The sequence below is a fragment of the Camponotus vicinus genome, unplaced genomic scaffold (genome assembly GCF_025532165.1).
Source record: "Camponotus vicinus isolate PSW18456_S1 unplaced genomic scaffold, iyCamVici1.0 SCAF_3, whole genome shotgun sequence".
NCBI classification, from domain to species: Eukaryota; Metazoa; Arthropoda; class Insecta; order Hymenoptera; family Formicidae; genus Camponotus; species Camponotus vicinus.
Window position 1 is genome coordinate 20063240 of NW_028141967.1, and position 14130 is coordinate 20077369.

Here is a 14130-nt window from a genome sequence, read left to right on the forward strand (position 1 = left end):
AATAAAGATTATTATGTGTATCTCCATTTATTCGCAAATAAAAATCCACATTTTTATCGGGAAAAAAATTATTATTAAAACCTTGATTTAAATTTGACTTCCATATTAAAGTTAATTAGTTTCTCATTTTCGAATTACCTGCCTGGTCATTTTAAGATTACACCGAGAGCAGTCTTGACCCCAGGTGAGGTGACCCCTCGCAGCTCCATATCGTCAAACTCTTGCTCATTAACGTAAATGGCAACGGTCAGATCTACGACTCTTGATTCACGACCCGTTCCCATTTCGCGACGACGAGTCTGGGATCGCGGCAATAGTGGCACTCACGGGAGAGTGGTAGCGTGAAGTAGCGTGAGCAGTGCAAGCGGTCGAGAGAAGTGGAGAAACGTTTGAAGAAGGATCGGAGTCCATCGGAGCGATGGCGTTGGTAGCGATAGTCCAGGATCCCCGTGGGAGACATCGAATAACACGTTACTCGCTCACGACTCCTTATACTCGGGGACAGGACTCTCTCTTGACCCGGGACTCCTTCTTCGAACGACCCACCCCAGCTTCCTTCCACCCTTACTCGGTACACTCGCCGCGTTTATACGACGGTCAGTCGATGGTCGTGGACATTTCTATTCCCACTTCTCTTGCTTTCGCTTGTCGGTGACAATTATTGCGACAATCGCGGGACATTGCTGTACACGTGATCGATTAAAAAGATATTAGATATTCTTTTTAAAAAAGTTATACTTATGAATTTTTCGCAAGATTAATCTTAATTTGGATGGATTAATCAATGTGTTATATATTTTGTAATCTTATCTAACAGTAAGAGAATAGATCTATTTCCTGTATTCCGAAGATATCTATCTATAAAATTTAATCTTTATTTTCTAATATCTTTTGTTAAATTAATCAATGATTAATAAATAAATCGAAAATTAAAAAGCTCGACGCATTAATTTGTGTACTGAAAATCGTAACTCAGAATATACTAATAAACTCGAATGACAGAATAATATTAAAATTCTATCTATATGACAAATAAAAAGAAAACGTCAATCAACAGAAGACTCGCAGAAAAATTGAGCAGGAAATTAAAAGCATGCCTGATCAAAGATATTTTGTAGAATAAAGGACTTTGTATATTGTGACAAGCAACAAAAAGCGACGATCAGGATGACCCACATGTAACGTTTTTACTCCCTTTCGAATCTAACTGGTCAGCGATTAATACACGTTTACGCGTAGCTCTCTTTCTCGTTGGTGATATATACATACGTATATATCCTCGTCCTCTCTTTATCAGATTTTTCATTCGCGTCATGCGCATGCTATACAGGTTGAAAAGTTTTATCCGCGCTTTTAGCTACAATCGCGCGGACAGACGGATTTAGAGGCGGTGGCGACGAACGCGGTGACGAGGTATTTTCAATTCGGACGACTCTACGTTGGTCGGCGTCGTGCCGCGCTCGAGCGGACAAAGGGTCCAGAAACAGTTGATTGGTTGTTCCGTCTTTCTTGTCAGAGTCGCGATACCGTGTGACAGATCCGACCAACCAATCTGTTTCACAATGTACAACAACGCAACGGTCCCGACACGCTGTAAAAGCGCGCAATCCGACGAGATGCGTTTAAAGGCCTCCGTTCACCCTCGGTTCCTCTATCCCTCTCCCTATCTTCGTCCCGATGCTCTCCCTCTTTTCAACCCCTCCTCTCTCTCGCATCATACGGATTTTTCTTCCGCCAGTCTCGTTCCCCGGCGCATTCTACATCCACACCATCCACATGTTAAAAAGCCCTTCGCATACGTAAGCTTGTATAATTGGACGACACGAGATTCACGCGACCGGATTAAATTTTAATCCTGTCCCACATCGGTGGATTTCCGAAATGCTGTTGATATCGCGAAGCCCATTATTATTCTCGCGGGCTGCGAAAGGCTTCTCGGTACGAGATTATGCTTAAAAATGTATTTATACCATTTTTTGTTCACACGCTGGTTGATTCGCGAGCCTCGATATCGTCTCATGCAAATTTAATCCGCACACGTCGATGACGTCGCGATGTACATATGAGAGAAATAATCTTGGAAAGATATGCCGTAACGATAAAATTCTCGCGTATCTCTTTCATACGTTTCACAAATGGAATCAAATTAATGTGAAAGAATCTATTGTTGTCCCACGTTTTATCAGGGTAGATAAACTCGAAAGTGTATGTTGTTCTAAAATAGATTTCATTAGAATTCGTTTTTAATCACTTTTTCACTGTTATGTTTCAAATTACGTTCCAATCGCCCTTATCCTATTTTACGTTTAATTAGCCGTATCAAACATCACCGCTCGTGGAATCAAAATGTCGAAAAATACTCGCTGCAAATGACACTCGGAAATTAACAGAGCGCCGTTTCGTTCTATCGCCTGCTAAATTAGCAACTTTAACAAATATTTCAACTAACGATTCTCTTGCCTCTTGCACCTGCTACAAAATAAAACCGTTTGACTCTCTCTCCAAGAGTCATAAATTAATTTCCGTATGAATTGCTGTGCATTCATTTAGAGACGATTGTGGAAACGTAATGAGCTTAACATTTTACGAACTTTCGTCATGATAATAGGTCGTGAATGTTAATTGTTACAATACTGTAGAGATGTATGATGTAAAATTTTTATATACGATTAATAAATCGTAAAGAAATACAATGAGAATTTTCGAAAATTACTCATATTTGCAAATACAGGAATAATATTACATTGAGTATATTTGCAGAGTTCTTGCGTTTCCAGCGGCGAAAAACTTTTATTTTGATGAAAACTCCATTAAAAAATAAGGATAAATCTCGTTCCGTAATTTCGATGAAAATTACAAGAAAGCCGTTTGTCAACACACTTTTGTCTCGCGATAATGTGGGCAGGTTTTAATTTAACAGCTGGTCGAGAAACGAAGCAATAACGCAAAGGCACATTCCAAGAAACAGGTCAAGCACGATCGTAGAATGGATAGCGTCCCAGTTACTTTATCTTCTTCGTTCGAAAAAACGAACTTGCCTCGTGTTCATTCTTCCAAAGACTGTTCAGTCTTAAATTGTAAACTTGGACATTCGTGGACATTGACTCGAAATTTTAATGTTTAAACGTTCCCAGACTTTTTAATCTCAACCGACTTTCTTTCAACCTATTTAGCCAAAAAGTTATATGATATAGAAACTTCTCATTTTTTAAAGATATATATAAAAAAGAATTTTTAGTCTATTTTATCAATTACATCTTTTATATTACAGTATGATATATACAGATTAATTATAAATCTCGAATATATTTTTATCTATTAAAATATTTAAAAAATAGATAGATAATATACAATGCATATATATACATATAAAACAGAAATACATAAGACGCTCTCGATCAAACATGGCGTCAGAGAAACTTAATTCGTCAGTAAGTCACGCAACACCCCGTAGAATGGATACGAATGTGTAGCTCGAGTGCACGAGAAATCGTCCGAGGAAGCAAAAAGCTTTATTCAGCGCCGGCACGAAAAGGTTAAATGCGAACACACACCTCGGGCTCCGATCGCAAGAAGCTAAACGAGAGAACATAGCAATAAAAGCAGAGGGTTAATTCTCGGATAAGGCCGCGATGCTGAATGCAGCTCGGCAAACGGCCCATTTGCTCCGACTTATTTCCTTTCGGCCGGCGAAAGCACACCTCGTGCAGTTAGAGGGCGATCAATCACGAGACTTGCCATTATTTATCGACTAATACTCGTTAACAATCACGTCAAAACTTATACTTTATTCTTTACAATTCAGTAGAATATTAAATATGTAATCGAAAAAAAATTAAATCTCTAAATTTAATCTCTAAATTACACTAAAATTTAAAACTAATTGGAACAATATATAACTTAATCAAAAAATTATAATAGAGAATGCAGTAAAAAGTTTCATGATTATTTGATCGCTTTGCGATTAAAAGGTTCGTTGAGGAAATGTTTCAAGCTTGTACAATCGGATACATATTAACCTTGCCACGAGATTTTGCATTGTACATTTTTATATTGTATAATTTTAGTATATCTATAGTGATGATAAAATAAATAATTAGAAACTAAAATATATTTCGCTAATTGTGATTTTAAATTCATTTATACACAGTCAAGTCGTGAAAATAATTGGCGATTGGGTTAATTTCTCCTGGGACTAATCAACAGGAACGTGTCTTACTATTAAAACATTTTAGCAGTTGCAGCTGCGAATTAGAAACAGTTCACAATGTAACATGAATTCTCGCTAAACACCGATGCTTGGACGGGACATTTTGATCCAGAGTCGGCGTTAAATTCGACCGAAAGAGACTAAAGAGAGCACGGCAAAACCGACTGCATCCCTCGCTCTGCCCCACCCCGATCTCGCTCGGTCTTAATTGCGAAAATACAACGCGCTTAAACCCCCTCTGATAGCAAGAAGTCTGGAGGCGAAAACAACGCGGGCAATAAACGCGGGGGCGCATTCTCAACTGCAAGGGCGACGTTGAACAATTGTAACTCACCCGCGAGGGATGCTTAAATTTGTCTTCCTCTTCTCGAATTGCCGCGAAGGAAAATTTGGAATAAATTTGCTTTTGGGAACACAATGGAATAATAGTCTTTAGATTAGAAGAATTAAAAATTCAAATGTTTGTAATAAATCTTCCGCGATGCAGACAACGAGACTTGTTGTTCGTTTAATTTTAGCACGAATTTCTTGCAAAACGACTCTTTTGAACTAATTCGAGACTAGATTGTTGCGAGTTGCAACGAGCTTGCTTACGCGCAGTCTTTGGCAGAAATCTCGTCGTCGTGTTGGAGCTGGTGGGTGAATCGGTTCTAAATTGGCACTGTGCCAGTCAACCCAGAACCTATGCTATAGCGAATACGCGTCTCGAAGGCTAGTCGAATATGCGCTCGCAAGAGAGATGACACTAACCCCTCCGAAGGAGACCTTCGCGACGTCTAGGCATCCTTCGTCCGTCCATTATTCCACGACTTTCCGGTCGCGCCACGGATAATCGCGTTAACAATTACGTGCCGGCTCCGCGAGTCTAAATTGATTATAGAAGTAATTGCATTCGTTCTCGGGTCCCCGCGGCGAATTAAAGGAGACGTGAAGGAAACCGAAAGGGAAACGACAATTGCGTTCTCATAAGTAGCCACAATATGCACACGCACATCGAATTGCAATTTGCGGAGAGGAAAATTGCCCAAATCTCATCTTGATCCTTGTTCGATAATGAATCTTTCTTTCACTCGAAGAAAGAAATTGACTCTTCATTTTTAAATGCGTATGACATAAATACTCGAATGTCGAGACCAATGTAAAATAGTGTAAGCGAATAGTGTATCGTATTCCTCGCCCTTCAAGTTACATTTTGCGGACTATCACGGCACCTTAAAGACGAGTATTCTCGTATGGACAACGATATCAGCGTCGATATGAGAATCGCATAAAGAATTCCGTCGTTTATGCTTCGCGATTCCGCCTTCTCGTCGATACAGAGGAATTCTGCTGGCATCGCAGCGAGTAAAGATCGTTCATTGATTCGAGGCAAAGAGAAAGAGAAAGAGGCAGAGACAAAGAGAGAAAGAAAGAGGGGGGGGGGAAAGAGAGAAAAAAGGATAGAAAATACGGAGGAAACCCTGCGAGATAAGGTAGATGCCACGTAAGATATTCCGTACAAGGTACGAGCCCCAGCGAGTTCCTTATCCGTCGCGTCGCGGGATGAGAAAGAAATCTTTAAAGCGCACTTTGATTCATAGGCGACCGCCCCGCCAGTGAGAGACAGAACGTGACCTGGCATTAAGTGCCCTATAAAATATTGCGCTCATGTAAATATCGTCGTAAAATTCAGCGGCGGCAGTGGCGATGGTGGTGGTTGTCGCTTTCTTCGATTCGCTGCCATGCCACACCGTCGCCACATCATGTCGCGATATTCTAAATACTTTACTCCTCTCGATATTGTATCCCCTATTCGCGATGCTACAAATTCAAATTTGATACGCGATCCTTCCTGCTCGCGTCCCATCGAATGGAAGGACTGCGCGAGAAAGATGTTGCAGTGTCTCGGATGAGAGAAAAGCTTACTGGTTGAGGTCTGATTCGAAATTTGGCTTCGAAATTCGGTACGGAGAGAATTTCCTTTGGGAAATTTGTCGCAAATGTGTGGCAAGCGACAAGGAGACAAAATCTCGGCGAGATATAAAAGTCGCAAGAGGGGACGTCTAGTTTGCATAAAAAATGAGCGGTCAACATTTTAATGACAAATTTCTTCCTTCAATTCTTAATTCGCGAAAAATTTAGATTTCTATTTCTCTCTCACATTGTACTCTGCATCCGATAAAATAAATTATTTATTTCATTTTATATAAAAAAATATGTATGGAAGATTAATTCGCAAAGCGCTCTGTATAAAGTATGTATAAGAAAGAAAATAATGAAAGGACCTTTTTTTAATCAAATGTATCAAATACTTTCAAATTCAGTTTAGATACAACGTTGCTTATCGCAATATTGTTGCAGGCATTGTAAACTCAGTTGATTCACGTATTCTTTTTTTCGTCATAAAAATGTTTAAAATATTATTTTCTCTAACTTGATCATAGTAATTCGCCACCACGTAATGCGTGATTAATGGAGGCAATAAAAATATCATAGTACCAAAAACGAAACGACTAACGCGTGAAAAAGAAACATATTTAATTTAAAATACTCGCAAAAATGTGCTGCAAAAATGAAATAAATATATTTAAATAAATATAAGCAGTGTGTTGTTAAAAATTTAATAATAAATTTTTGCCATAGTTTATTATTATTCGCATCCCATATAAAACATCCTCTAACAAGATTTTATGGTAATTTACATTTCGCAAAAATCTTCTAACGCATGGGAGCATGTGTTTTGCTATATTCACGTTAAACCACGAAATCAAATTTATGGCTAGTTTAGCAGCTGCAGTCGCGAAAAATTCCCGGTACATGCACTGAATGCAGCATAACTATAGCGCGTGCTAGAGCGCTCGAGATAGAGGCTCGGTGAGAACTTGGTTTCTAATTTTTTTTCTCTACGTAAATGCAAGATTTCTCCCCGTAGCGAGCTAAATGCATAAACAAGAATACATACATAGGTGCTTTTACATTTCTACATGATTATGGTAAGTTAGGTATTCCATTTATGCGATTAAGCAACACATTGATTTAGAAAGAAATTACATCTTTACCAATAAATAAACCAACTCCTGCATCGGAAACTGACTTAAATCTGAATTATATTTTTTCTTTATGTAATCAATTATTGTGAAAAAATTCGATTCTTATAAAATTCATATCAAACTTATTGATTATAGCACGTCTTCCATTGTTTATATTACATCTTACGAGATACATTCATCGTAGGATGCGAAAGTTTTATTTGTGTTATACGCAGACTTACGTCAATGGATCACGGTTGTTATCGTAACTCGGTCTTATTAACCCACGTGCTTATCCATAATTATAAATTTCTTAATGAATAACTTTGTCTTCAACGAAGCTTTAACTTACGGCCATTAATAATCATCATTATGAAACTTGTGGTCGTTAATTTTTTAATTTCCGACGTAAAATCTTCTATCTTAGATTAAATATCGCATCTTAGATTCAAACTCCACGAGAACAAAATCTATAGAAAACTTACAATTGAGAGAAAATAAAACTTTTGATAAATTCCGTATATTCTCCACGTCGCGCAATTTTGGTGCATATGTGTGCATCGCGCGCAAACGTCATCCATTTTTGTCAGGCGTGTATAAAACTTCCGACATGCAAAAGATTTCCCTACGTCAAGAAATCATATTTATAGTTGCGTGAACGCGGAAGATATCGCAATGTGAATATCCGTAACGCTAACACGCGACGCGTAATACGTAACGATACGAATCGCTGAATGGAATAGTTTATATCACAAGCTCACGACAGGATTAACTACGAACTCTGAACTTTTGGACCGCTCGCTCTTCCTTTTTCCCCTATTGAATTCAATCCCGTGTAACCCTTCATCCGTAAGCGTCGATAGTGCACTTTGCACAATCGCGACGCTTCAAAAACGTTGTTGTCGACACTTGCAATAGATAAGCTCCGGAAACCTGTGTAAAATGCGAACGCGTGCTCCTTCGTGAGTTTGCAGGAAAAATTTCTGTCGGGAAACTTCTTAATTGAGCGGGAATACGTTGCGCGATGCACTTTGCACCCTTTGCATTTTTCCGCTCTCGTATTTTTCGTACTTTGTATTTTCCGCGAAAGTGTAACGCGAATAGTTGAAAGTCTACAACTCTAGGATGCAGTTTCGCCATCGATACAGCCGAGTGGCGTATCGTGAGATAAAAATTATAGAGATATTTCTTGGACATGGCAATCGCAAATCATAATTTTAGATAAATAAGGTATTTTTTCACTTGCACAAAAAATTCATATACATTCTTACGGAAGGTTTATGTATAAGAGATACGTGTCAACTATATGTGTATCGTATTGCGATTTTATCTACATATTCTTCATCCAGCTTTCGATTTAAAGCGTAAGAAAAACTTGGCATAGAACTACTTTAATTGCGCGATAAAAACGCGGACAGAACATAAACAAAAATTTGCATTTAGTTGCACAAGTCGTCGCGTGATGGAAGATAAACGAACATTATATGCCCGGACTTTGCACTACGTTTCGTAAGATAGCGCGATGGTTTTATTGTAAAGGTAAAAGGATTAAGTGGCATTACTTTGCATTGTCCTTTGTAGGCGAGGGCAATTTATGCGGGGCCGTTCCTCCGCATAAAGTGCAAGCGTTTCGGCGCAATACTCGTCTTACTAATTTAATTGCTTTATGCCCATAAGAGCCCACAATTTGCAACGGATTCGTTAGATTTTACTTTGAGATCACTGGATTATAATATCACTTGAAGTTTAATAACATTAATTGAGTTGTTTTTTAACATTTTTGTCTGATTTCCTATTATATTTCATCGTGCACATATAACCACGTTTTTATGTTACGTTAATATATATTAATATATTCCACCACACATATTCTCTCTCTTTATACATTGTGTCAATATAAAATCTGGGAAATTAATAATAATTTATAAAGTAGAAGAAGAACAATATTTGTTATCGCATACAAATTGGCATTGAATACAATAAGCATGTTACAGTAAATGGAAATATGAAAATGGAATATTTCACATAACATGTCAAAGACTTCTTGTTAGGTTCATTGAGAGAAATGGCGTTATAATATTTGCCGTCAGTGACGGTAATTCTATTTGTTTCAATTTATTCAGCCGCCGACGCATGTTTAGTACGGACAGAAATTTTGCGATACGTTTTACAAACGTGCCGAGTTTTGCTCACTGTTTATATGTATGTACATCACTCTTCAAATATCCTCGTAAAATTCAGCCGACGAAGTTGCCGGCTTTTCGTGGCACACCGCGATATGTTCTACATCTTCGTCACACCGCGACTGTAAAATTCATCCCCCAGGAGGGAAAGCCATTTTCCTTAAAGTATAGCATCTCACACTATTGCGAGAAATTACAGCACGCTTATATCTACGTAACCAATTATATTAACGTCACAAAAGTGACGTCGGAAATATAGAGCTGTATAAAGTCTTTCATTTTAAATAACTACGCTTTTTTTTATCCGTTTTCAAAGCCCGTGAAAATAAATAGCCGATGTTTAATGCGCTATCCTTTTATATTCAGCGCGGAATGGATTAATTACATTTAAAACGTTAATTTGTAATTTATAATTACATACCAATGGCGGTAATATCGAAGAGTGGTACTCTCAGTCGATGGCCTTTTGAAATAACATACGTAATAATTGTTGATGATAATCGTTCGAAAAGTGGCTATCACAGTTTCTCGGCTATCCCGTATATAAAAAATAATAATATAAATTTTTGATACAATCTCTTTTAGAGAGAAGAATTTAATCGTGAGATATTGCAATTCACATATAATGCGAAAATGTTAGAGCATCGAAGAGGAGCGAAGATAGCGGAACTATTTTTAGTCACGTCTGTCACCACGAGAATGTCAGATAAATCGATCAGCAACTTTCATAAGACGCGTTTTTCCCCACCTTCCATTTGGTCTCATAAAATTCACATAACCAAGTTACATTAGACGATACCAGCTACTGCCAGCCGTGAATTTAAATTCAATACACGGAGGTTCTTTTCGCACGAAAGAGACGGGAAAACTTTTCTCGTAAGTCAGTTTCTTTGTATCGTTCAGCAGACGTGCATCATATTGAATCTCTCTTTATCTCGAAATGCCTCGTTTGCGTCGCAACCGCAATTACATAATGGACACATGATATATTACAACATATATTCCAGCTTTCTTTTGCAAACGGAACAAAAGCTGCGGATGCTTCATATAAAAAAAGCTATATTAAAGCATGTATATCACTACAAACGCGCCCTTGTTATAAAAATTATCAACAAATATCAATATTATATTTTCTGTCTTAGATATTTACTATTAATCAAATATTTCTATTTTTTAACGAATATTATACACAATATTAATATCGTTTTAACGAGATACTACAATTTATGTTTTTTATTTATAAGGAAGATTTAACAAATATAAAATTATACATTTTATATAATATTGATTAATATCAGGAAATATCAGTTTACAAAAAAATCCTATTTGTAAGAATTATAGTTATTGAACTGCATATGGAATGCTATATGGTGAAAATGTGCAAATTCATTCAAAAGTAAGTATTAAAAATAACAGAGAGATTCAATTTCCAATATTAAATCCCTATAGCAACGATTGTCCTTCGACACATACCGCGGTGAAAAAAAAATAAAGTCGATAGAATTTCCATCACATAGCTTACCAATTTCCTGTATTGCCTTTGCTATTGTCGCTATTCAAAAATTTTCCAATCTTATTGCATTCGATATGAATCGTTATTATTCCTTCTTTTTTATGAGATTGAATAAAACGTCATTTACAATTTAATATGTATGTATTTAAATCAGTATGTAACAAAGAATTATTGATTTTGTAATAATTTTTATGCGCAAGAATGTAAATAATAATATTTATAAATTATAACATAAATATATACAAGAGAGAAAGAAGATATAATTAATATTAAATACCATAATTCAATAAATCGTACATCACAAACTGTAATATACTCTTTCTCTTTCTCTCTCTCGTGTCTATTACAGACTAATAAAGTATTTAACCATAAATTACATTAGTCGGAGTTTTCTGTAAAAATGTGGGTAATGCGGGTAGAAAATATTTCGAAAAAATAGCATACTATTTTACGCAAAACAAGTGACATTTTCGACAATTTCAGCGTATCGTTTACTGACGAAATATAGGTCGCGAGATAAAGTTTGCCTCGGAAAACTATTTCACGTGCGACAGGTGTTAATTCCGCGTTGATTACTTTTACATCGTAAACCGGCTAAATGTTATCGATTCGGATCGTTACCGCCTGCGAAATACATGTATTCGCAGTGGGATCCCATTAACGAACTATTTCCATTCCACAAATTAATTTAGCACCGCCACTGAATATGTTAACAGTGATTTGGTGTATCGTATAGAGTATAGAGGAAATAATAATGTGTGCTCGGTGACTTGAGCTTCTCTCAAATAAATATTGTGTGTTGGAAGTCTCGTACTTATAATACTACCGTTATTATCTTTAATTATATTATTACAAGTCGCATTGTTGCATCAGCAAACATCAAATACGGAAATAACGCGCTTAAATATTTCTTTTAGGATTCATAAATAGCCCGGAAATGTGAGGAAATTGCCTCGAAAATTCCGTCGCTGATCCGTTTGTCTGTTTTAAGCGGTTTGCGAAAAATCCGCCGGTACTTAGGCATTCGCGTTGAACGCGCGATAGTTTCTGTTACGAGATAGCTGTATGGATGCTCCATAACGCCAAACTTTCTACAAAGGCCCGTTTTTTTCCATGAATATATAACGCGACATAAAATATCTCGCGTGTCCCGTGTGCCTCAGGATATTTTTGCGAAACTACTGCGATTTTCCGACCTGCTCTGTCAAAAATTTACTAAACGACTTTGACATCATAAAGTGAGATATTTAAGATGTATATGTTGTACACATGAGATGGTATATATTAAAAATATACAATTAAACTAAATTGATCTCCCGCTGACAGATAATTTCCTCGTACGTCGAGATCTTTTGACTTGAATCTGTTACATTTAAGAGTAATATAACACGCACATTTCTTTCAAAAATTATTTGTCACGAAATTTTTGATAATCGGAAGATAGATAAAGGAACAGGAAACGTATTAAGAATCTCGTTGACGCGCAACTATGTGTTGTTTGTTTCAGTGACGGGGTTAGAGCCAGACTTCGCTTACCCGCTGGAGAACGTAACGATCCCGCAGGGTCGAGACGCTACTTTCACCTGCGTGGTGAAGAACCTCGGTGGATACCGGGTGAGTCCTTCCTCCTCCGTGAGCGGAGATCACTCTGGCAGCGCCAAGGCCCGGGTAACTATTTTACCATTAACCTGTGTCCGCCTGTAATGGACTACTACCTTATCTACTACTACCTACTACTACTAACTCTACTACTGTCACTACTACTACTACTACTGCACCACCTATATGCGCGCGTGCCTGCACTTCACAGCACTGCATTTAACTGCACTATACCGCCAGCTATGAAAAAAGAAATATATACTATATATACTATCACAGTCGCAGAGCAGCCACCATCACCAACCATCTCTGTATATGACATTCATTTTCATCTATCAGCTGGCGGTACCTATAGAGGTACCGCATGACTTGGACGCAGGCAACTAAAGTTTCATAGTCTCTTCACGTTCTTCCTACCTCGTTCTCTTCGTTTATTTCGTTGGGAAATATCAGCAACTCGCGCCAAAGAAAGAGGAGACTTTACCGCGAGATTGCAAAGTTACTCACGCGAAATGGCTAATGATGCCTTCGTGCGTCGAAAGAAACGTATCGTTATCCATCATTATAATTCGATACGTGCGTCTAGCCATTATTGAACTTAGGACGCATCGTGATCACGGCTTTCTCGTTTCCTTCATATCGCATTATGATGATTATGCATTGTAATTTACTGTTGGAATTTACTGTTGGAAGCATATATCGCACCATCATGATACATATGCTCGTGTATTGTGTGTTTCAAGAGAATTTCATATATTTCTTCCTAATATGTTAGAGTGATTTGAAACGCAAAGTTGATCGAACATTTATCGAGATCGATGATATCAATATTAAAACGTCGCCTAGCAAAGAAGGAATTTATTCGGATCGACCGATTGGTCTTTACCTTTGTCTGAAAAGAATTCGAATCGCGAGAGACCCCCGAATAGATGCAAAAAAACTGATTCATCGTTGCATCTATTGTTTTTTTCTGGCAATAGCTTTTGGGCCAGCCTCTGTTTCTATAGTTATACGTTTCAGAAGACCACTATTATTATTCAATATTACTGACATGTTAATTTTTTTCGATTTTTCGCCATAAACGTCCAATGACCAAATGCAAACATTACGCGTTGACTTGTTAAAGTATTATATTAGTTATTATTATTTATTATTGCGTATATATCAATAAAAATTTATCAAAAATCTTAATATCAGTAATATTTAAATAGCTTATTCTGTTAATTCAGCATCAAAAATACAACAACGAGAAAAAGATTCTAAATTTCTTTTTCTTTACAATTACATAATATACATATTAATTTTACAAAGTATCAATAAAATCTTTAAGCAAAATCGTTGTTTCAAGTCGGGAACTTTATATTTCTCGTATCAAATAGCAATTAATTTATGCATTCATTATAAAATATGCAAATTTCTTATATTTTTGTTTTTTAAGACAATTTTCACAATTATTCCTGAAATACATGATTTTTCTTATTTTTTAATTCATAATTAAAATAATTGTTTGAAAAACGCTATTTATGAACTTTTTTCGAATTACACCGTAGAGACGTTAGAGTCGCGTGTAATTGCGTAACCTCTGCTTTACACTTTCCGGTAATAGCGATTCTCGCC

The 14130-nt window shown here is 37.0% G+C and overlaps 1 protein-coding gene and 1 long non-coding RNA gene across 11 annotated transcripts in view; one reads left to right on the forward strand and one right to left on the reverse strand.

Moving 5' to 3' along the window:
- Positions 1-14130, forward strand: part of LOC145969368 (lachesin) — a 157972-nt gene that overhangs the window by 91200 nt on the left and 52642 nt on the right. For 5 of the 6 annotated variants that reach the window (XR_014438065.1, XR_014438064.1, XR_014438063.1 and 2 more), the window contains exon 3: positions 12422-12582. Coding sequence is in view for 3 of the 6 variants with exons in the window: in XM_083095440.1 (XP_082951566.1) it covers positions 12422-12582 (161 nt within the window). In the remaining 3 variants the exon portion in view is untranslated. The remainder of the gene's footprint in view (positions 1-12421; positions 12583-14130) is intronic. The other variant, XM_083095442.1, reaches the window with a different exon arrangement.
- LOC145969370 (uncharacterized) overlaps positions 1-14130 on the reverse strand; it is a 159072-nt gene that overhangs the window by 74358 nt on the left and 70584 nt on the right. The gene's annotated exons all lie outside the window — the stretch shown is intronic.